This window comes from Melampsora larici-populina, assembly GCF_000204055.1.
Source record: "Melampsora larici-populina 98AG31 unplaced genomic scaffold MELLAscaffold_119, whole genome shotgun sequence".
Classification (NCBI taxonomy): Eukaryota; Fungi; Basidiomycota; class Pucciniomycetes; order Pucciniales; family Melampsoraceae; genus Melampsora; species Melampsora laricis-populina.
In genome coordinates, this window is record NW_006768883.1 from 54664 (window position 1) to 77750 (window position 23087).

The 23087-nt window shown below is 41.0% G+C and overlaps 7 protein-coding genes across 7 annotated transcripts in view; 3 read left to right on the plus strand and 4 right to left on the minus strand.

Annotated features, from left to right (window-relative positions):
- Nucleotides 1-199: 199 nt before the first annotated feature.
- On the minus strand, nucleotides 200-1064 carry MELLADRAFT_84565 (uncharacterized protein; the record flags this gene model as incomplete). Its single annotated transcript, XM_007419016.1, has 4 exons — nucleotides 200-204; nucleotides 258-576; nucleotides 642-749; nucleotides 837-1064. The coding sequence occupies 4 exons, from the start codon at nucleotides 1062-1064 to the stop codon at nucleotides 200-202; spliced, it is 660 nt and encodes a 219-aa protein (XP_007419078.1).
- Nucleotides 1065-7388: 6324 nt separating this feature from the next.
- Nucleotides 7389-8488, plus strand: MELLADRAFT_79815 (uncharacterized protein; the record flags this gene model as incomplete). Its single annotated transcript, XM_007419010.1, has 1 exon — nucleotides 7389-8488. The coding sequence occupies one exon, from the start codon at nucleotides 7389-7391 to the stop codon at nucleotides 8298-8300; it is 912 nt and encodes a 303-aa protein (XP_007419072.1).
- A 3469-nt stretch (nucleotides 8489-11957) lies between these two features.
- Nucleotides 11958-13364, plus strand: MELLADRAFT_41199 (uncharacterized protein; the record flags this gene model as incomplete). The annotated part of the gene is made up of 8 exons (XM_007419011.1): nucleotides 11958-12004; nucleotides 12104-12125; nucleotides 12215-12249; nucleotides 12350-12473; nucleotides 12537-12638; nucleotides 12740-12886; nucleotides 13004-13116; nucleotides 13199-13364. The coding sequence occupies 8 exons, from the start codon at nucleotides 11958-11960 to the stop codon at nucleotides 13362-13364; spliced, it is 756 nt and encodes a 251-aa protein (XP_007419073.1).
- A 1217-nt stretch (nucleotides 13365-14581) lies between these two features.
- On the minus strand, nucleotides 14582-16163 carry MELLADRAFT_114173 (uncharacterized protein; the record flags this gene model as incomplete). The annotated part of the gene is made up of 9 exons (XM_007419015.1): nucleotides 14582-14645; nucleotides 14710-14841; nucleotides 14915-15005; nucleotides 15075-15207; nucleotides 15281-15360; nucleotides 15433-15593; nucleotides 15657-15667; nucleotides 15744-15898; nucleotides 16004-16163. The coding sequence occupies 9 exons, from the start codon at nucleotides 16161-16163 to the stop codon at nucleotides 14582-14584; spliced, it is 987 nt and encodes a 328-aa protein (XP_007419077.1).
- Nucleotides 16164-17757: 1594 nt separating this feature from the next.
- Nucleotides 17758-18900, minus strand: MELLADRAFT_69855 (uncharacterized protein; the record flags this gene model as incomplete). The annotated part of the gene is made up of 3 exons (XM_007419014.1): nucleotides 17758-18436; nucleotides 18482-18731; nucleotides 18810-18900. 3 exons carry the CDS (start codon nucleotides 18898-18900, stop codon nucleotides 17758-17760), a joined length of 1020 nt encoding a protein of 339 aa, XP_007419076.1.
- Nucleotides 18901-19664: 764 nt separating this feature from the next.
- MELLADRAFT_69856 (uncharacterized protein) lies at nucleotides 19665-20599 on the minus strand (the record flags this gene model as incomplete). Its single annotated transcript, XM_007419013.1, has 2 exons — nucleotides 19665-20322; nucleotides 20391-20599. 2 exons carry the CDS (start codon nucleotides 20597-20599, stop codon nucleotides 19665-19667), a joined length of 867 nt encoding a protein of 288 aa, XP_007419075.1.
- Nucleotides 20600-22099: 1500 nt separating this feature from the next.
- The window catches only part of MELLADRAFT_114176 (uncharacterized protein), a gene marked incomplete at both ends in the record, with an annotated part of 2309 nt that continues 1321 nt past the window's right edge, over nucleotides 22100-23087 (plus strand). The window contains one exon of the mRNA XM_007419012.1: nucleotides 22100-22540. Coding sequence (XP_007419074.1) covers nucleotides 22100-22540 — 441 coding nt within the window. The remainder of the gene's footprint in view (nucleotides 22541-23087) is intronic.

Sequence of the window (23087 nt, forward strand, 5' to 3'; positions counted from 1 at the left end):
GAGCGAGCATCACGTTGCCGTGTGACTGGTTTGACCTTGCAAGCCGGCATTTTCTTCTTGATGTTCGAAACAGGGGTAGATTTTGAAGTCGAAGGCTTGGTACCTTCTTTTCTGATAGTAGAGACGGTGGTAGGGTTCTTTGGAGTTGGAAGATCGAGGTTTTGTGAGTCTGTTCCATCAATAACAATGGTATAGTCAGTTAGACTTGTATATCGATTGAAAAGTAGAAAATATCGAAAAATCAAAAATATAGCAACCTGATACAATTGCTTTACCTTTGCCTTTTTCAGTTGAAACTTCTTCATCTGAATCTGGAAGATCATCGAGGTCTCTTTCGGCTTGGGTCAATCCTTGTGCATCTACTTCCTCATATCTGCTTTCTTCTTTGCTTTCTTCTAAATTATCATGATCTATAATTTCAATTTCCTCTTCCTTGTTATTCTCTGCCTCAACTCGTGTACCAGAACTTGTGCCAGTACGTAAAGCCCCAGCCGGTTTAGATCCATGAAGCATTGCATCCATTTCTTCGTAGTAGTCGAATGAATTGTTTCGAAGCTTCATCGCGTCCTTGTCTTTCTAAGAAAATCAAAACACGGTCAGCCGAGACAATCTCAAGAAGAATAGCAGGCAAAACAACTGACCTTGCCTACGTTCTCCCACCATTCATTTGGCATGTCGATCTTGCCACCAACCCATCCAACTCCAGAGGTCATTTTGACTTTTTTCATTCCAGTATAAGAACTCTTGCTCTAGATCGATAGCCGAAGAAAAAATAAAAGAACTTTGATTAAAATGATGAATCGATTTTGAATTTGATATCAAGACAAACAACTGACTGTGGTGTATAAATTTTTGATTTGTTCTCTATTCACCTTGTCTTCTGGATACGCAAGAGTGTATCTCTCGTGAACATTGGTGTAAGCCACGGGTTTCCAGTTGCCACCAATCATGTTACCATCCTCTTTTTCAGTTAAAAACTCGTTGAGTATAAAACGAATCTTGGAATCGGTCCAGACTGCTCTCGCGACTTTTGGAGCGTTCGGATCTTTCTTGGCTTGAGGCATGATATGAACAAGGAGGGTCGAAAGTCGAGATCGAACAACAAACAAAAAGGAAGAAGGTGGATGTTGGAAGTGGGAGAAGAGTGATGAAAACCGTTGAGAGGTGGTTGACGTCGAGGAGCCAGAGTATGATTTTGTTGACGTCGAGGTGGGTTGAAGAGTGTCGAAATGAAATTTGACCAAGTTCGAAAAGGAGTTTTACGAGTGGAAAAACTCCCTTTTTGCGGTTTTCAAAACGTACCTTTTAAACTCCTTTGAGGACGGGGAAGGAGTTTCTTTTGGGTACCGTAATCGCTGCCAAACGACTTTTTTTGAACAGCGTTTTTTCCAAATTTCAAGGGAGTTTATTCCAATAAACTCCCTACAAAAAGCGCTACCAAACGTGCCCTAAGTTTTGACTGCATAAGCCGTTGTCCTCAGTAGACGCTGAACATGGATATTGTTCGAAAACAGTTCAATTGCGAGCGAAACATCAGCTAGCACTGTGACCTTGACGTCGAGGACTCCTTCAACGGGCACTGTGATATCACATTCTACCTACCCTTCAACTACTATGAATTGATAGATGATCTTGCAGGTATTTTAGACTTTCTCTCCGGCGAACCATTCCCTATGCTTGAGGCTTTGAATTTGCTTATGGATTACGAAAACTTCCCAATCCAAATGGACGTGGATGAGGTCCTAGTCTCAATAGAAGATCTCTGCAAGGATCAAGGGATTAAATTCAATTACTCTGAGGAAGATGTACCTAACGAACTTCCTGATGAAACAATACGCTTCAAACCTTAACATTAAATACTATGCGGATTTTGAATCAAGATGAAGGTATCGCTTTTGGCGGTTAAAGAGGTGGACAAAATTGTTTGGTATCCATTTGAAGTTTTAAGAATATCAACTTATCAAAGTACCATGTACTCTTTGTGAACCTTTCTTGGATATCACAAGCTTATTAAAATCGTTTTTGTCAATGAAGTGCTGCAATCCTTTGGTTTGTAAAAAGTGTAAATTAATGGTGGCTCTGACAACGTAAACTAAGTATTCCTAAAGGTTCTCAGTCCAGATAAGAGCTAATTAGGGAGGACTAAAGGCATCAAGATCTCCATATAAGGTTAATATGTGTGTTCAACTGTCTTCTCCAAGTATTCCTTTCAACACCTTTGGGGTGCGGAAAGATTCTGGTAAAAGGTAGAAGTAAGCATTATTTAACAGTGTCCTCAAATTCAATGAGTATGATTTGTGCACTCTGACTTGGCTTTTGGTAGGGCTGAAGATCTGCTCAGCATCCATAAGTTCTAGCTGTCTGTATTCATATCAAAGTCAATTTTGACAACAAGTGGATTATGCTATATAGGAATTCAAAAATACACTTCACTCTCATCAGCCATTCAGAAAAAAGATTTCAAAGTATGTTCATATGTTTGAGTATCAAATTAAATTGGATTGCCATCAGTTTGTCATCATTCCTAATCAGGATATTTGCCGTTCTTATCATTAAATACTACATCAATTCACTGGTTTCCAGATGGAAATTCCAATAAAATAATCAGTTGGATAAATTTGACATATCAGAATGATGGAGGTTTTCAATGAAGTCCATGCTGACAGTAGCTTCTTTTTGGGAAGTTGATCCCAGTTACCTTCCTGTAAATACCTGCACACATTCTTCATTTAGCAGTTACTGATGGTTGCACTTCTTTTGGAATGATTTGACATCGTGGCGATGTATGGGACAGATGAAAGCCCATGTACATAGGTGATCTTCACATGTAAAATGATGCAGGTGTGCTCAAAAGATTAGCTATATTATCTTCATCCTCTGGCACTCGATCTGCTGCACAACCTCATCAGGAATCATTGTTGAGGATGAACACAGCCATGGTTAGGTTTTCTACTCGAATTGATTTTTGATTAAACCATCAGTCTCATTGAATGTAATGCAGGAGATGCCATATTTTCACCTGGGTCATGGAGGAGGAAATATTGTGAGGTATGGTTAGTTTTCCAGATGATGTGTGGCCCTCAGCCTATGGACACTAGGAAGACCCCGGTGTACTTATCAAAACAGCTCAAAACACATGATAGGTCAGTGTCAGCAGGAATGGAAGAGTTGGGAAGAGCTATGTGAGTGATCACATTTTGCATCATTGGCGAAGCAGGTGAAGAAATGAAGAAATCCTATTGGTTTCACCTTGGCTTGAGCTTGCAATATGTAGTACAACAACATAACCCAAAATATGTTCTGCTTTCTGGAATCCACAGGTTTGATTTTGCACCACTTGGGTTGATGCAGTGAGTGGAAACACCATACAACCGCTTGCCGGTTTGGTTACCAGAGGTCATGTGTCACGGTTCATCCATGAGAGGTGGTTCTCTCGGATGAGATTTCGTAGGATTTTGATTAAGACGGAAACAACTTGTACTGTGATATGGCCTCCCATAATTTTGCGATCAGCGCCCGGTCCGCTTCAAGTCGACAAGAACCACATTTTGCGCATGCTGATCGACTTTAGAATATCGAAAACAAACCATTGAGCTCATCACTTCGATATTTGAGACTTGAACCTTTCATCACTTCAAGTTCTCCGTCTGATTCACACATCCATTCACACTCGCCATTGACTACGATTATCTACTGAGCATACCTTGAACCCCAACAATCGGTCAAAATGAAGAACCTGAGAAAAGGAAAGAAGCGAGCCCCGCGAACCGAAGCAGTATCTGCCACAGTATCCGAGACTCATGAGGACTTACTCTGTCGCCTACCAAACGAGCTCCTTCTTAAAATCATAGAATACCTTGATGATGACTCTCGCAAATTTGAAGAGAATTTCAGCAAGAAGATAAAACAAGGAATCAATCTGGAATCGGGAGAGAAGACGAGACTATGGCTCTATCAGCATAATCCTGAATGTCCGATCATGTCAGATATTCAATCTTTTTCCCTCGTCAATCGCAGGATTTATGCAGTGTGTCAGCCTATGATATGGGAGGTCAGTTAGCGTTGGCTTATTGAAGCGAATGGGTCCGATCACTATCTTCTAATGCTGATTATACCGCCTGGCTTTGCCGGCTGCTATGTACCCTTCTCTGATACGTTGCGCTAGTTCCTTCAATTTCCATCTGGATTATCTTGTCCGATGTCGTTCTGGATTCAAGAAATTCTACCGAAACACGGACATCAGGTTAATTGGATAGATGTGGCTTTAAGATACGATTGGCTGCATAAACCCGTCCACCCACTTTCTATCAAAAAAGCCGCCAGAGCCAAAACTAAAAATCGCTACTCACTGCGGTCATCTGGTGTCAATAAAATTAAGTTCATTCAAGAGGAAAAGGATTATTGGGAAGTTGATGGAATTCATCTTGACAACTTGAATGTGGTTCACCGAGGCATACCTGGCACTACAGAGGACCCCCTGTTCAACCAATCATATGGTCTCGGTCGCGAGAATCTGGTCAAAGTGCTTTCTTACTGTGATAATCTCACCTCCCTCTGGCTGGCTTGTCCGGACCATTATTTCTGGGCCCGGGCCCCCTTTACTAAAGTAGAAGGCATGCGGAACCTGGCTTGCAATCTTGACTCATTGTTTTCTGAACTCGGTCGTCTTAAATCACTCGTCATCCGAGGACCTCCGCAATCATTCATACTCGCAGAGTGCTTTGTTGAACCCATTGCACATCTTTCACTCCTTGAAACCCTCGAGCTTGCATATATTTCTCACGAAGACCGGGAACAGGTTGACAAGCTTGGGGTATGTCTTTCTAAATTCGAACACCTCAAAGAACTTTCGCTGAACAACGTTGATGTCATAGAAAGTTCTTGGGGCTGCCATCAAGGCCCACCTCAATTAAAGTATCTTAAAATTCTTGAGTGTAAGAATCTCCGTGTGGCAGACACGCCGGGGTTCATCAGTGCTTGGGCGCCTCGCTTAAATCAATTGGAAATCAAATTCATCGAATCTTCTGAACCTGAGCTGTCGAACTTCAACACGGACGACAATCAATTTCTGCTACCGGATTTAAATTATTTGACCATTTGGCCTCATTCCGAATGTCAATTTGTCAATTGCTTCAACGATTGTAAAGATCTTCGCCAAATCACCTTTTATCAATTCTTCAATGATCATGAACTGAAAAATAATCTTCAAGCTATCTTAGATTTTCTCTCCCTTAAAACACTTCCTAGGCTCGAGATGGTCACCTTGCTTATAGATCGTGACAACTTTCCACTCGATCTGAATGAACATAGGATCAGAGATTCAATGGATGAGTTCTGCAAGAATCAAAAAATCGAGTTGAATTTTATTTGGGAAGACGTACCCAACGAGCTTCCACCTGAAATACCGTACTTTTCTTCTTAAGATTAACTATGTATGAGGCTTCGCATTAAGATGAATGTTCTACTTTTGGTAGCTGAAGACGTGGATGATCCTGTAGTGGGTCAATGTGAACTTTTGAACAATATCAACCTATTGAAGTAGATTCTTATCTTTATCCTCCTTTCTTGAATATCCCAAGCCTATCAAACCAGCACTGTGAATCGAAAACTGCTCTCTTTTGGTACCTGAAAAAGTCAATTGATTGTGGCCCTGACTACCTAGACCAAAGGCTCCTCTGTAGGTTCTTAGTCCAGATAATATCTTAGTGATGACTGGAGTGGTGTAGATTTCCATGTAATAAAACTTGTGTTCATCTGTTCTCTTCAAATTGAAGTATTCCTCGCACCTTTTTTCTGATGTGGAAAGATTCTGGTAAAAAGTTCAAAGTACTCTTCCACTCCATCATCAATGAATATCACCTTTACACTCTGTCTGCACTCTTGGTACTAGTAGGGCATAATGTCTTTTCAGAATTAGGAAAATCTATTTGTCTGTATTTCCTATTGAAGCCAATTTTCCAATATATAACATCTTGTGGGATTCTTATCAGATGCTTAATTGAGCATCTTTATAATCAGGATACTTGTTGTTTTTATGATCTTATCGTTCATCAAGTCAATGGAATCAAAGTGAAAACCTCAGTCAAATGATCAGTTGATTTTTTATTATTTATTTTTTCAAAAATCAAAAGGATTCAACTTTTTTTGATGGATTGAATCTCAGCCCCTTTTGGGGAAGGTGAAAGTAATAGTTTGCTTTAGTATGTCTTCCTGTAAACACCTACATGTTTTCTTGATTCAGCAAAGTCACAAATGGATGGGATTGTTGTGAAATGATATGACATGGAGGCATGGTATATGTAGGTGCAAGCCCATGTAGACACTTCTCACACAAGTGATGATGCTGGTGTACATGCTTAAAAGTTCAATGTTATTTGTAGACCATACTTCACCCTTGAAATTACGTGAAATTACCAAAGAAAAAAGCAACTTTTTCATATTTTTGTTATATCTTTCCAAGAAAACTGGCGCGCCACCAGCCATGGCGCAAATGTCGGAGGGCCTGATTTGGCGCGCCGGCGCGCCGTGAGCACAAAACCGCGCCCCAACATCTTGAGTCTGACTTGAGACATCTCAACTTTCGAATGCAAGACTGAAACATTCATTGCCTCTTTGCCTCACATACGCAAACTCAGCAGCGACATCACTTCAACCTAATCGATCAATGAAGAAACCAAGACAATCAAAAAATCATCTGCATCCAACCGAAACAATACCTCAGATTCATGAAGATCTACTCGGTCGCCTACCACACGAACTCATTCTTGAAGTAGTAGGATACCTCCTCAATGACCGGAATGAACTTCCAGAGAATCAGTTCAAGAAGGCGAAGCGAGGAAAACATTTCGTATCAGGCCAGAGGACCAATTTATGGATTTATCAACATAATCCTGAATCGCCGATTATGACCAATTTTCAATCCTTCTCTGTTGTCAATCGTCGAATATATTCTATCTGTCGACCTATCATATGGAAGGTCAGCAAGGTCTTTACTAATGAAGTGGCTGAGACCGATCACTATTACGTCACGCTATCTAACCTTACCGACTCTGCCTTTCTCTAATCCGGTGGTCTAGTCTCTCCAATTTCCTTCTGAAATATCTAGTCCGATGTCCTTTTGGGAGAAGGAAGTCTTACCAAGACAAGGATGTCATGTTGAAGTACTAAACGTGGAGTTACGAGAGGAATGGTTTCATAAACCTCAAAACGCACCTTCCATCAAACGAGCTACCCGAGATAAAACTCGACATCGATATTCCCTCCGATCTTTTGATGAAAACAAGATCAAGTTCATTGAAGAAGATAAGGATTATTGGGAAGTTGATGCTATCCACTCTGATAATCTAGCAATTCGCACTTATCCAACTCGGCCTTGTCAACCAGAAAAGATGGCTACGTTCCGCGCAGTATGGGGTCTTGGTCCGGAAAACGTCTTCAAAGTTCTTTCTTACTGTGAAAATCTTACCACACTGAATCTCACGTTTCCTGATAGAGGTTACAACCCTCCTCCCGCGCATGAAGTGCTCAACTTGAGTCGCAACCTGACCTTATTATTTTCTGATCTCAAGCATCTGCAACATCTCAAGATGCAAGGATCTCGCTACTCATCAATATTCGCAGATTATCTTATTGAACCCATTTCTCATCTTACTATTCTTGAATCACTCGAGCTCGCGGAAGTTTCATATAAACATGATGCAATGGTTGACGAGCTCAACATCTGTCTTTCTAAAATGAAAAACCTCAAACAACTTGTGCTTAGGGAGCTTTGGACCATGGACGGCTCTTGGACCTGTACTGCAGGACCCCCTCAATTGGTCGATCTCAAGCTCATCGGCTGCGACCATCTCTTGTTATTTGAAGTACCTCATCTCATCAATTCGTGGGCGCCTCATCTGACGCATCTAGAGCTCAGATTTGATGTAAATCTTCAAGTCTTACCATGGGACGACGAGGAATTCGACCCAGATCAGTGCCAAGTTTGCCTCCCAGATTTGACACATTTGACCATATGGCCTCATTGTGAATGTCACTATTTCCGTTGCTTTGCAGAGTGCAAAAAGTTGCAACATTTCACATTTCATCAATCATACGGAGTAGACATTTTAGATCAACTAGCAGACTTTTCAGCCTTCATTACGACTACTCAATTTCCCCAACTCAAAGTAATAGACATTCCTGTACTTCAGTACTACCTTCCATTTGATATAAGTGTGACTTCTGCACTAGTTCCATTACAGACTTTTTGCAACACTCAAGGGATTGAACTGAAAGTTTTTCCGGAGGGTGCAGTGTCGTGAAATGATGTTTTTTCTGTCTCAAGATCAATGTTAGTATCATTTCCAATGGAAATGTAGTATTAATTTGGCTAAAGAGGTAAATGTGTGTTGAAGCAACTCAATATGGACCAATTACAAAAATAGCTTAGACAAACACTGTACCCCAGGTAAACCATTTTTGAAATGTTTCACCTGCTCAAATGAATATCTGTTGATGAGAAAGCTACTCTCTATTGGTGTGTGAAGAACTTGGAAGGAACTGTAACCTGGAGACTAAACAAGACCACCCTAATCTTGGTGTGACTCAGTGGTCAACTCAGAATTCATATGGCTTTATCATCAGAGGTTGGATAGCCAGAAACAAACCCAAAACAATACTTCTTCAGATCAAAAGTTATTTGAGGTTACATGAGTGGCATTGACATTGTGAGTCTATTGAACCTTTCATTCACCATAATGGTTTCAAATCACCTGCAAAACTCAAAGAAGTATGTAACACACCCTGTTGTAACAGGCCAAGAATGCAAGGGCTTAGAGTATTTCCACCAATGCTAGGTAGATGTGAAAGTATCAATAATTTGATGTTTTACCTTATGGACACAAGGCACTGAGTTGTGTAACTTGACATTTTCACAAATGCAGGATGAACAATTCATTTTTCATGCAGCCAACCAAAAATGAAATAAGCAACAATTTCAATGTAAATAGCAACAGTTTCACTCAGTATTCAACCAATAGAGCATTGATGAAGTCCTGCTCACATTGTTGTTCCCTATTAGACTCAACATTGATGCCACTTTTCCAAGGTTTAAACCAATTGGGTGAACAGGAATGCAAGATGAATGCCATGGGTGGAAGCCGCAAGCTTTCTCTCCCACAGGTAACAACTGATATGCTGAGAGAGTCTCCCCCATTGAGGCTGTTTTACCTACCATTGGTGGCAATGCTCTTACATCAACCAATCATCAGAGTTGGGACTTTTGCAGGGGAACTTGTAAAGTACCTTCTACATTTGTACTGACAATAGAATAAAGCTGGTTGAACTGCACAAATTGCCAACAAAGACTGGGCAGAATGCCTGTCACACCTGCCCCCAATGTTCAAATTTTCAACAGCACAAGAATTGAATCATGCTACCTGTACAGCAACGTATGGTTAGTGGCTGTCCCAAGTCCATAGCCAAAAGCCAGAGCAATCCTGCTTCCAGACATCCCCTGGACTATTTGATCTGCCTGAGAAGCTGGCACCATACTGCAAAACTCAGGCTCCCAATACAGGGCAGACGTATTTACCCATCCCAAGCTCCTATAACCCGTACAGAGTGAGGGTCTGCACCCCCAGAAGTGTTGGTCATGCTGATGTAGGGCACCTTAGAGTGGTGTAGGCTGGTACCATGGCAAGCTTCTATTAAGCTACATGATGTAAAAATCTTTAAAGTGTGAGGACTTTGAGCACCAATTTACTTGATACAGTTCCTCACTCTCCCCTCAACAGGGCTCAGCAAGGAGCATGGGGCTTTGTGAATTTTGGGATCCATGGCAGGAGCTCTCTGGGGACCTCATAGGCTGTGATTTTCTAGAGTGTGACTTAATAAGCTTATAGACTGTGTTGATCCATGTGAGAGTTGAATACCTATATACAAAAAATCTTGTGAATAACAAATTTGATACATATTCCATGTGCTGTACACATCCACAAAGTGTACAAAAATCAAAAAGCCTGCACTTGCAACATTTTTGTGTAGAAACCAAGCACCCTGATTAATTTCATGATGCCTGTGAGATATGGAAACCTTAAATATTATGAGGAATTTCAGCTGCCTGTATAATCAACCAAATCCTGGTAAGAGAGTGAAAGGTAAGACACCCTCAATTGGGGAGGGTCTCTCAGCTTGTCACTTGTTACCTCTGGGAGACAAAGTCTGCGGCCACCACCCATGGCATGACTCTTGCATTACTGTGTGCCCAATCATTTTAAACCCCAGACAAGTGGCATCAATGTTGAGTCTAATCAGGAATGGTGACATCAGGAGGACTTCATGAATGCTCAATTGGTCAAATATCAAGTCAAAACTGTTGCTATGTACATTAAAATTGGTCTTGCATATTTTATTTTTGGTGGGCAGATGTAGCCCACCAAAAATGAATTATGCATCAACCTTGTATGAAAACATCAGTTTACGTGAGCCAGTGCCTCAAGCCCGTAAGGTAAAACTCACACTCCTCAACGTTTTTGCACATCTCCTAGCATTGGTGGTAATGCTCTAAGCAGTTGATCAAAAATCACAAGGATAAAAATCATGCTCATTTATTGGATTCTCACCTGATCAGATTTATCACCATTCCCATTCACAGGGGCAAAAATAGATGCTCACATTGGGGTGAGCATTGAAATTCTCTTGTTTCTTTCAATATGTGTTTGATTTTACTTCCACATTATTTTCCTTTTCTTTCCCTTTTCTTCATGTTTCCTTCCTGCTTGTCAGCTGATTACACGATAAACAGGAACTGAGCAGATGAACTAGGCCTTCCTCAGGCTTCATTCCTGAGTGAAGAAGCCTGAGGGTGGGCTGGCCCATCTGCTCACTTCATTTCAGCCGCTCAGCTAATCCTTAACGGCCTGCCTTGGAGCCTGCTGATCCAGGATTCTAGACAATTTTCTGAGCTGTTCTGAGTAATCATATGAGAGACTGAGCTCAAAGAATGCTCATCCTAGATGGAAATGAGCATTCTCCATTTTTCACAGCTACACACAACCAGGAAAAACTATGTTTCTGGCTCAGAAGTACATATTTTTGAGCTCCAATCAAAAGACATACTTTTTCCAGGCCGTGTCTAGCTGCAAAAAAACAAAAAAAAACTATACACAGCAAAGTATACACAGCTTTGAGTACCGTAATTGTTTACATATGTAGTGCTTGTATATGTTGCTGTGTATCAAATAACTGACTGTCATTATTTTGAACCTATGTATTGCTCAAGAATAATTTTGTTAAACCTGAAGGAGCAGCAAAGATCAAGTCTCCCTTCTTCATCCAAGATATTCTAATTCTTCTTTGGTGAACGATGAGTTAACTCAGATTTGTGGGATTTGATAGTTCATAAGTAGGTTTTGTTTCTGAACTACAACCATCCCTGCTCTGACAGGTGAGTTAACTCAGATTTGTGGGATTTGATAGCTCATTAGGTTTTGTTTCTGAACTATAGCCATCCCTGCTCTGACAGTTGTAACATTAATGTTGGAATTGATTGGCCTCACATAATAAACATATATTTTAGTGCCTTCATTCTGTTTTGGTGTACTTTGTGATGAAGCTGAGAATTATTGTCATCTTTATACTTTGGCAATGGGTCTTCAACACGTCATTGGTATATAAATCATCTACATATAAATCATGACTATGATCATGTGAGTTGGGGATGCAGAAATCTTGATCTTGATTCCTGCAGACCACTTTTGAAAGAGTCACGTGACGATACCCGGATATAAGGATATCCTTATATCCAAAGTGGAGTGTGTGTCGTAATCGACTTTGGGCTGATACCTAATTGACCAATCGACCATATTTGTCAACTCGTCAAACTATCAGGTATCCTTCTCAACCCTTTCATAAGATCAAGACTTCAAATTACGACGAAAAGTGAACTATACCTTTGAATATTCATATCATAGTTCAAGATGACTTCGATTGGTACGGGATACGATTTATCGGTTTCAACTTATAGGTATTATATTCTATTTTCCATTGTTTTTGTGAAACATTTATTGATTGGAGGTTTAATTGGACTTATATGGTTCTGTTGATTGGTTTTGGGTACTTCAAGTCCTGATGGTCGTATTTTCCAAGTAAGCAACTCTTTACTAAAACTTCAAAAGGGCTTCTAGAACGAGAGATACAGCGTCTGATAACTACTTGTATCTGTGAATTTTCTAAGGTTGAATACGCGAATAAAGCAGTAGAGAACTCCGGGTAAGTAGTAGAAGATATCTAACTCCAGAACTTTCTGATTTACCTAACGAAAAGAACTGATCAGAAACGCTGCTTGAAATGTGGTATGACGTAATAACAGAACGGTGATCGGATTAAAAGTTAAAGATGGAGTTGTTTTGGCAGTTGAAAAACTCGTTCAATCTAAATTACTTGTACCTGGTAGTAACAAACGACTTGGAACAGTTGATTTACATATTGGAATTGTAAGCTTTATAAAATTTTGCGTTGATTATCATAACTGATTGATGGGATTTTTTTGGTGTTAGGCTACTGCAGGTCTTTTAGCTGATGGAAGACAACTTGCTCATCGAGCCAGATCAGAAGCTTCAGCTTACAAACAAAATTATAATGCATCTATTCCCATGAAGGTAAAGTTTTTTGAAACCCCATGAACATCTTCCATTCTATAATGTTCTAATTGATTTTTTTGTTCTGAATTTTTGATGCGGTTTTTGGCGGTGTGGTTCAGAGACTTGCAGATCGACTTGGCCAATTTTGTCAAGCTTATACTTTGTATGGTAGTGTGAGACCATTTGGGGTATCTGCTTTGGTGGGAGGTTTAGATAGTGATGGAAGTCCAAGTTTGTATTGTTTGGAACCTAGTGGGGTATACTGGGTAAGTCATCCTTCTTTCAAAGGACTCTTTACCTGGTTCAGGGCTTCAGAGCTGATGCCATTTTTTGATGTCTCTCGATACTGATATGGGTCTCCGGATTGCATTGGATTATTAAAGGGGTACCGGGGTTGCGCGATTGGTAAAGGTCGTACATTGGCACGTACAGAGATTGAAAAACTCAAACTAGAAGAAATGACTGTACGAGAAGCAGTAGATGAAGCAGCCAGGATGTAAGTTTATTAATCTCAATGCAAGATAGGTCTTACTGTAGATTTTAGATATTGATGAACTTTGATTCTTTACGGTTTATAGAATTCATATGGTACATGATGAAGTTAAAGATAAAGATTTTGAACTTGAAATCTCTTGGATTTCTAGTACTGAAACTAAAGGCAGACATGTTGCTGTACCTAAAGATATTATTGAAGCGGCTGAAGCTAAAGCTAAAGAAGCTCTTTCTTCTGAAATGGAAGATTAATTTCTGAAATTTAAATTTGAACATTTGTGTTGTATAAGATTTTGAAGTTGTTGTGAGGGGAGATACTTTGTTCTTGGGCTTGGTACTAAAGGGTATGAGGGTTGAATCTTGATGGATTCGGACTCCTTTGTTGGTATTTATGTGATAAACTAATTGTACCAAAGTTAACAATTGAACTGTATGTTCAGTATCTCTCAGAGGTTTGATTAGAAAATAGGCAATCAAACAGGTCTTTTTTGAGACTATATATATATATATATCTTGTTGCCAGAGCTATTGAGGAAGTGTTCACCCGGACCTCAACACGCCAACACAGATGGTATATACTTGTTTCTGATCAGATTTTTTCAATTTTGGCAATTGAAAGCAAATTGAAAGCAAAATTAGCAAATTGACATTGAGCTTGAGCTTGGGATTCATCATTTCAAGTATTTCCAACTACATATACAGCCAATGAGGATTTGACAAACTTTTGGCTGAACTTCTGGTTGAAGTCCATATCGCTGAAATTGACCACTTGGATGATGTTATAATCAGATTGCGAGCAGATTTGGTCTCGAGTTTATTGAAAAGCAGCGCAAAAGAAAATATATTGTACTACAAAGCTAGCTCGCATGGCCAGAAATATCGAAAGGTTTTCTCCTCTTCAACGCTCACACATAGCTTAACTTGGGAGCCATGATAATCAAATCAACATAGATGGTACCCGTTCCTGATCAAATATCAAGGTGTTGGCAATCGGTAGAAAAAAACAAACAGGAAATCGAGATTGCAAGTTGAATCGTGCATATTTTTAAGCTACAACCAAATCCAGCACTTTCATCTTGATGTATCATCTCATATTTGTTGAGGTTTCGAGAAACTCTTGACTGAATCACCTTTTGAAATCAATATCACTAAATTGACTTGCATTGGCACGATGTTATAATTTGATTGCGAGCAGACTTGATCACAAGTTTGTTGAAAAAACACACTGAAGAAAAGATGGTTTCCCACAAAATAGTGAGAGTTTTACAAGGTACTACTGCTAGGAGGTCTGGTAAAGTGTAGGGGAGCACATGACGCCAATATACACTTTGAAGAATGAAAGGAAAACACGTTATAAAACAACAAGAAGGATACGAAAGCCGTTGTGGTCGAACAAAAAATATTTGGTTTCTGGAGGACAGAGCTTCAAGCTTCAAGCTTTAAACATCATAAATCGGTATCCATTGGGTTTAGGCAACGTTCACCTTGTAGGGAGCAGATTGTTCGATTTCGGTCTCGAATACGTTTACCAACCTACGAGAATTCAACATGGTGAGTCGAAATCAATCCTCACCAACCAAAAGCACAACAAACTCACCATGATGATGCATATGTCACAGGTACATTGTATCGGACTTCTTTCCCCTTGCCAATGTCACTGATGGCCTCGTAATCTGCGTCAGAGATTTCAATCTCCTTGAAGTTCGATTCAATCCTGGATGGTGTGACGCTATTCGGACCAAAGAATTTCATCTACTCAGAGTCCGTACCCGACAGGCGGAGTCAAGAATGAAGATACTTACGATTTTGGAACAAGGGAAACACCACCACGTTTGGCCCAAGCAATCAAAACTTGAGCAGGATCGGCTGAAAGACGATCAGCGATCTCCTTGACTATACAATTCATCGCCGATGTCATGAGTAATCACATTGTTATATCGATTATGATAATCGATAGCTCACCTTCAGGGTAATCGACGATCTTGCGCTCGCCCAAGATGTTGTTGCCTAGTGGCGAATAAGCCGTGACGTGAATGCCGTTGTCGGCACAGTACTTCAGGAGCTCAGTTTGTGGAAGAAGAGGGTGACGTTCGATCTGAAAAAATAAATGCTCAGATTAAGACTAAACGTCCATCGTCAAGCTGGTCGTACTATCAGATGTAACGTACCTGATTGACGCTGGGTTTGACGCCAGTTGCTGCAATCAAGGCTTCGAGATGTTGCTGGGTACAATTACTGACTCCGACGGCTATTATGGTAGTACAACCTGTGGTGTCAGTGAACTTCAAACTCCTAGTGAGTAGGAATCACTGTTACTCACCACGGACTTTTCCTGTCTCCTTCAATTGGATCATGGCTCTCCATGTGTCGGCCAAAGAGGTTTTGAGGTCAACACATATGGTGTCATCCACCATTGGCTTCAAGACTGACATATCGAGTGTGCCATCAGATTTGACCACGGGCTCAAAAGCAAGCGGCCAACTGCAGTGAACGCAAGACTATCAGATCAGAGCTATACACCACAAACTGGACTATAAGACCCACTGAATCAAAAACTAGAAGCCATGTAAATGTGTCAGTCTCGAATAGAATCCAGCATAGAAGAGAGCGACTAAGAAAAAAGCTGCCTACAAGATCCAAATAATCGGTCTCAAGTTCACGTAAGGTGTCCTCGAGACCCTGAAGAACCATGTCAGGTTTGTGGTATGTGTTCCATAGCTTTCCAGTGATGAAGATTTCGCTCCTCGGAATACCTGATAATTTGATACCTGCAGCTACCTCATCCTCTGTACCAGTGTGTAACATTGCACGTGAGGTTCATGCCAATCCTCATCCTATATAATTTCCCCCAAAGATTGAAACAAAAGTGATGATAAAAAAACATCACGTACGGTTTTGGTAGATCTTTGCCAAATCAAGATGTCGATAACCATGTTTCAAGGCATGCGCAACTGCATCCCGAACTTCATTAGGCTTGGATCTCCAAGTGCCTAGCCCAACTTGGGGCATTTGAACACCATTGTCCAAAGTGATGAGAGTTTTGTTAGACATTATGCTTTGATAAAATAGTTGTCTGTGATAAAGAGAAATGACAAGCTGGAACAAGAAGACCTAGAGATCTAGGAGCAGAATGAGCTAGGCGAGGGAATTGGTTTGCGATAAGAAAGAGATTCCTGAGATAGGTAGGGATATCATCCAACGTGAAATTAAGGTCATATATATAGTGAAAGGAATCGATAGAGCATCGCGGAACCGTCAGGAAGATCGGACGCAAGTTCATCGATGTGTGTCCATACTGTTTCCAACGTATGTCCTCAACTCTTGCCACTTCTGCGAGCAAATGGAAAAAGTCATCATATCATGAGGTCACTATGATAGCAAGATTGGATATGTATAACAAAAGCCGTACAGCTCATCATGCACGCGCCAAAAATCCACCATGCCGTCATAGTTTAGGTACCACCGTCGTCACTCCGAGTGCGGAGAATAGGAATGGGTAGGTTTCGTAGAGGATTTTAATTGAATTGGCAAGAGGCTTGAAAAACTACGTGAGATGAACTTTTGTAAGGGCTGTGTAATCCATCGATGTTCGGAAAAAACGTTGTTGAGACGCTTTATCAAAAGTTGAAATCAATGGAATATATGTAACAAGTTTTCATATAAAGTTTTGAGTCATACTTTTCGTTAATCTTAAATGGGCTTTCTAATGCGCAGAAGAATATGAATATCACGCACGAGTATCTTCAAAGGATTCAAAACCTCGCTACAAGTTCATGAGTTGAACTAATATGGGATCTGGAGGGTTCGGAAAGATCCAAAGAGAAAGATGCTGAGCGCCGGAGTGATTAACCGAGGAATGAAGCGCTTGTCATCATACATAATACACATAGTGGAAGCGCGCAAGAGGGGCTTAGTTAAGCTTAGTGTACGAGTCACTAGGTGCCAAAAAGTGGGCTCAGCTTCAAAGATGTCATGTGACGAGGCACAGGTTTTTAATGATTGTTCAAGGTTGCACAGGATTATGGATTTGTTTATTTTGCTTGCCTCAAAAGGAATGATATAAAAATTCAGCATACGTCATCACCATCTGTTTTCAACGATCCTGTGTTTTCTACTTTCTTCTCTTGTTTACTTCTTTATCCTAGGTTGGAGCCTACATACAAGATGAAATTGGTTTGACTAATGTCCTCAAATCCGTTTTCTTTTAAAACTCGAACATCTTCTTGCCTACATACATTTCTTCCGCTCTCATCACCTTGCAGTTAGTATGAGAGCTTATCTCACTTGCATCTTTTCATTTCCACTTCTTGACTTGGCCGCTTGTTTTTCAACCCTCACTCAATTTTATACAACGAGGATGTGACGAGGGCACCGATCTCAATTAGGAAAGGCGAGAAAAAGCCGCTGGTCTTGACATCAGTCCATTCGTATTACAGGAGGGATTGGTGGGTTTTTGACCAAGACTATTAAATCACTGTTGTAAATTGCAATTATGATTGTATTCCATGTTATAAATGCATATTTGGTTGACAAATGAAAGAATAAATGAAAGAGAATTATACGTCCGAGAATCGGTCAAAGATTAGCAGGTGGTGCACAGTGTTTCAGGCCATTGAGATCCAATATAACTGTCTATAGCAATTTTTTAGCGAGGGTTTCTTTCGTCGATATTTCTTGATGTCATCCGGTTGAATTGGGTAGAAAATGATTTGATGTGTTTCCTCAACCGTGAAGGGCTTTTTGTAATTGGTGGTGGATCAATAATGGCAATGACTTTGACCTCGAAACTCTTTCGTGTAGGGGGTCCTTGATCACCTTCGAGGTTGAAGGAAGCATGGGGCACATTAACACCATGCTTATCTCGTGCCCCATCGTCATGTTGCTTGAATATAAAGGCTTCGTGGGATTTTTGTTTGCTTAGGAAAAACCATTGTTGACCCTCTCTATACCTCCATGGCTGCAGTGCATCTCCAGCATTACTTGGGTTGGGGTATGATTGCAAAGCATCCTCTTCCAAAAGTGAATCCCAGCTGCAAAAACCAAGATGATTATCTCGAACCGTATCAAGAGGCCTCCAAACATTGTAGATAACGACATTTTCGCCATCCAAGATAGACTTTGCGAAGTCAACTTTTTTTGGATCCCTTGAGCCCGACAGTAGGGTGTGTGCTAATGTTTTCCACCATTGGGCGCCTTCTAGTGACATGTCAGAGTGAATTCTAGAAACTGGTCTTGTTGATCCTGGTGAAGTGTGATCTCGATAGCCACCTCCAAAGGCGAATGCTCTATTTGCTCTTGTCCTAAGTGTCAAAATCAATGAGCCTCTTTGAGGTGTTTCCATAGACATCTTTTTTAAAAGATTTACTTACAACTCTTGCACAAGCTTAGCGGAATCGGCTTCTAAGGTAGCTTTGTGCTCATGAGAGAATTCCGCAAAGTTTTCAAGTCCTTCAACAGGCTTGTTGGAAACATAGGTAAATCCATAGGTTTCCAAATCCGGTACTTCCATAGAACGAAGGTCTCGAAGAGGGACGTGGTGGATGGTATTGCCAACTGGATAGGAATAGCCCGTTCTGGCCCCTAGATAAGAGCCAACCTTTCCCACAACCGTTCCAGGAGCTGATGAATATCAAAGTCGATTAAAAGTTGAGTTAGTAGTGAGAACGATGACTGCTGTCCAGGTAGGTAACCACGAACCTCTTAACTCTCGTTTTGAGATACTTCCACATATGGCAGGGAGGTAAAAGAGAATGAAGAAGGCCAATTTCTGGGAAAAAGATGAAGGCATGGAGATATATCCTTTGTTGCAGAGATTTTTATTGGATGAAATGAGACAGAGCAGGATGAAATTGGGATTTCACGCCAATCGTAATTATGGGATGACGAGTTCCATCCAACATCGTAAAAGGAGACGCCCCTGACTTCTGTCACAAACCTGGCAATAATGAGACTTGGTCCTTGATCAACAACTATAAAAGCTGCTACAGATGCAACTTGTAGGGATATACACAGTCGGGGGTAGAGGAGAAGTGTTTCACCTTTGCAAAGTAATCTCTGTTGTAGGGGAGATTTTGCTACCTCTGATTTGTGAAATGCCGAGAAGTACCCAACGGCAAAGAAGACAGGTGACATAGTTGTGTGCTTGAACAAACCCAAGGATGATTGAAGCAAGAAACAAATATGTAAGATCAATTATGACCATTTATTCATAACTATTTCTAACCCATTTAGATTTTGATAGTTTTCCCCCAGGTACTATCTAATCACTCAGCCTCATTCCTAAGCTTGACCTCATCACCCGCCTCACTATATGCTGGAGTGAACTGTTTGCTTAGTGAAATTTTTATTTCCATTCTTTATTAGCAAGTCGTGATCACAATCAAAGGCAAGGTTGGGTTTCAGTTGCATTATGTATTTATGCTATAGGTGACAAATTAAAGAACATATGTCTCAAGGAGGATTTCAGTTTGGACAAACAATCCAAAATAGGAGTCGTTTGGTGTTACAAAGCATCAAGATTTCATAAAAGCCCTATATAGTAGACTCAAAGTTTCAGCGAGGCTTTCTTTCTTCGAGATTTCTTGATTTGATTGAGTTGAATTTGGTAAGTCTTGATTGCACGGATTTCCTCAATTGGTACCAAATTCTTTTGATTATTGGGGGATCAATACGTGCAATGATCTTGACCTCGAAACTCACTCGTGTAGATGGGCCTTTGTAACCCTTGAGAGTGAAGGAAGCATGGGGTACATTAATCCCGTGGCCGTCTTCTTTTGCCCTATCATCGTGTTGCTTGAATATAAAAGCCTCGTGTGGCTCTTGATGACTCAGGAAAAACCATGATTGACCCTCCCTATACCTCCATGGCTGAAGTGCATTTCCAGCCTTTGTTGGGTTGATGTGTGATTGCAAAGCATCTTCTTTCAACAGTGAATCCCATCTGCAAAACCCGAGATGATTGTCTTGAACCGTATGGAGAGGCCTCCAAACATTGTAGATAACGACGTCTTTGCCTTGCGTCATGTGCCTGCCAAATTCCACCTCCCTTGGATCCTTTGAATTAAACAATAGATCTTGCACTTCGCTCTTGATCCATGTAGCCCCTTCTGGAGACATGTCAGAGTGGATTACTCGAATTGATTGTGATGATTCTGGTGAATTGCAATCTCGATAACCACCTCCGAAAGCGATTGCCGTCTTCGACCCTGTTCTATACTTTCAGATTAAATGAGCCCCTTCTAGGCATGTCCAGAGACCATTTTTCAAAGATGACCTTACAGCTTTTGCACAAGTTCAACAGCATTGGCTTTCAAGGCAGCTTGATGGGCACCAGAGAATTCGATCAAGTTTTCAATTCCTACAACAGGACTTTTGGTGACGTAAGTAAATCCATATGTTTCCAAATTTGGTACTTCATCCATAGTTCGAAGGTCTCGAAGAGGAACCTGGTGAAGTGTTGTGCGATCAACTGCATAGGAATCACGCATTTTGTCCCCTGAAAAACAACGAACTTTGCCCACAACTGTTCCGGGACCTGATGAATTTCAAAGTCATTTCAAAATTTGGTTAGTATTGAGAACATTCATCTGAAGTTTTTAGGTAAATGAACACCAACGGTTTAACTCTTGTTTTACAATACTTCTGCAGTTTACAACAGAAGGATACAAAAGGATGGAAAAGACCAATATCTGCGCTAAAGACATTGAGATGTTTGTTTGTTAAATGAATTATTATTTGATGAGAAGTAGAGTAGACAGAAATTCAAATTTGACACTGATTGTTCAGAAAGATTATAGGATGATGAATTGCATTGCATTATAGAGCAAAACACCTTCAAGTTCAGTCACCAACCTGATGATAATGAGACTTGATCCTTGTTCAGAGAGTGGATTCTAGAAGCTGCTACAATAGGATGGAACGTCTAGGGTAGGAGAGCTGTTACATTTGGAGCTAGAGGAGAAGTGTCTCGCTTTTACGTACTAGAGGAAATCGTGCTGCTACGTCTGATTGCAGAAATATCGCGAGGCACCCAACACTGAACACAGTGTTCGCGAAAAATGCGCCCGGCGCCCGGTGAGCTTCTTTTCAAGCAATTCTCCGTCATTTGTGCAGTATTTCTCCGCGCGTACTCAATAATTCAGCGCAGTACCAAGTCGCTCAGTGAGCCATGATCCACTCAAGCATTGCTCCTGAGCTCAACGTTCCTAAGCCGTTGAGTGCTTTACATAACCTACCGCTCTGTCAAGTCCGACAGTCACATTTGACTGTCAAGTTAATTTTGTATCCCGGTCGTGGCGTCAAACCTTGACGCTGAGGCGGGACGATGTCAAAGTCGTCCATCTCGATTTTTGTTTGGTGACGGAAAGAAACGGCAGGCGCCGTATGTACATGTAAAAAGGGACATGCCGCACTGTGTCCTTTGAGTACTTCGCAGAAGTTCGCATACAACTGTACAATTCTTACGATATGACTCTACGTCTCTCTCTGTCTCTCTACGTACTTGATCACACCGAGGCCACCCTTCAATTCCCTTTTGTCCACCATCCAATGGTTGACTCCATTCATCGAATTCAAAGTCAACAATCATTCAAGTTTCGCAGTTTCTTAACCGTTCATCTAATCTATAGCGTGTCTTTTGATGTTTCCTTGTACCCCGTTCATCAAGACAATCGGCTCTTTTTTGCCGATGTTCCCAAAGTTTTTCACTTCAACTACTGGCCCTCGATTGTAAGTGTTTCGTATTTAAAACCCATGAATAATCCTCACTCTGCTCCATCCAGGCTCCACTGAAAGTGACAACATCTCAACCAATCCCAATTCCTTCATCCAGCGTGCTGAGGTCCTTCTTAATAAATACGGTATTTCAATCCTCTTCTCCCAAACTCTATCTCTTTCAATCTGAGTCTTTGCCGATTCTGATCTATATTTTTTCTAATCCGGAATTATGTCAATCTCATTTATCCTAGTCCCACTAGCTCAACATCGGCATGACCATCAACATCTATGGAAACATCACTGTTGCAGGAAACTCTTCTATCACCACTAATCACTCTAGCCGATCTAGCCGAAGTCGTCCAGCGAGACCCCAAAGTGTCACTCAGCCAAGAAGGAATAACCGTCGCCGACATAATTCAATTGCTGTAGAAAATCTCGTCATCGAAGATCACGTACAACATCACGACATAGACAATCATGCCGGCAATCATCACGCCAGAGAACGTCTTTTGATAGAAGCACCACGTCGTCAACGCGATCAGTCAGTCGTTATAGCTCCACCACCAAGACGGAATGCTCCCCTTCCCCGGCGTCGTTCCTCAAGAATTGCTCGACGTGCCCTTCTCAACGCACAAATGTACCCGCGAAGACGACGTCCAATTCCAGCCGCCCATGAAGATCATGACTTCTGGACCAAGATATGGACCTTACCAGTAAATCTTCTCCTCTACCTCTCGCCTGGATGGCACCCAGTCTGGACCACTCGAGATCTCCTTTGACAAATCATCTGGCACTTCAAGCCAAACCAACGCATCCCGTGTAGAACTCTCAAAGCAGATTTGATCGAATTGTTTGAAGTTCATGTTGTCCAACGCTATGGAGCATACTATGGAATCTAACAGGTTCGCACTATCTTCACGTTCACCTATTTCTACAGCTTACTGACAATCTCTGGTCCTTCTAGATCTAAATGATTTATTTTGTTCTGTTCAGTCTTTGTTGTCTCTATCTCTCCGTATAAGTCAAGTGTGTATGAGTGATAAATAAACGATGTCCGCTCCCACTCACATTTTCCATGTATATATTGGCCCAATCGATTCATTTTCTTTACATTGGTTGTCTCTCACTTGCTCGTATCTATCATACACGTATATATTTTTGCTCAATCAAATCAGTTTGCTTCACATGCTCTCTATGACTATAGAAACAGGGTCACCACGTTCTCACTTACATTTTCCATGTATATATTTCGGCCCAATC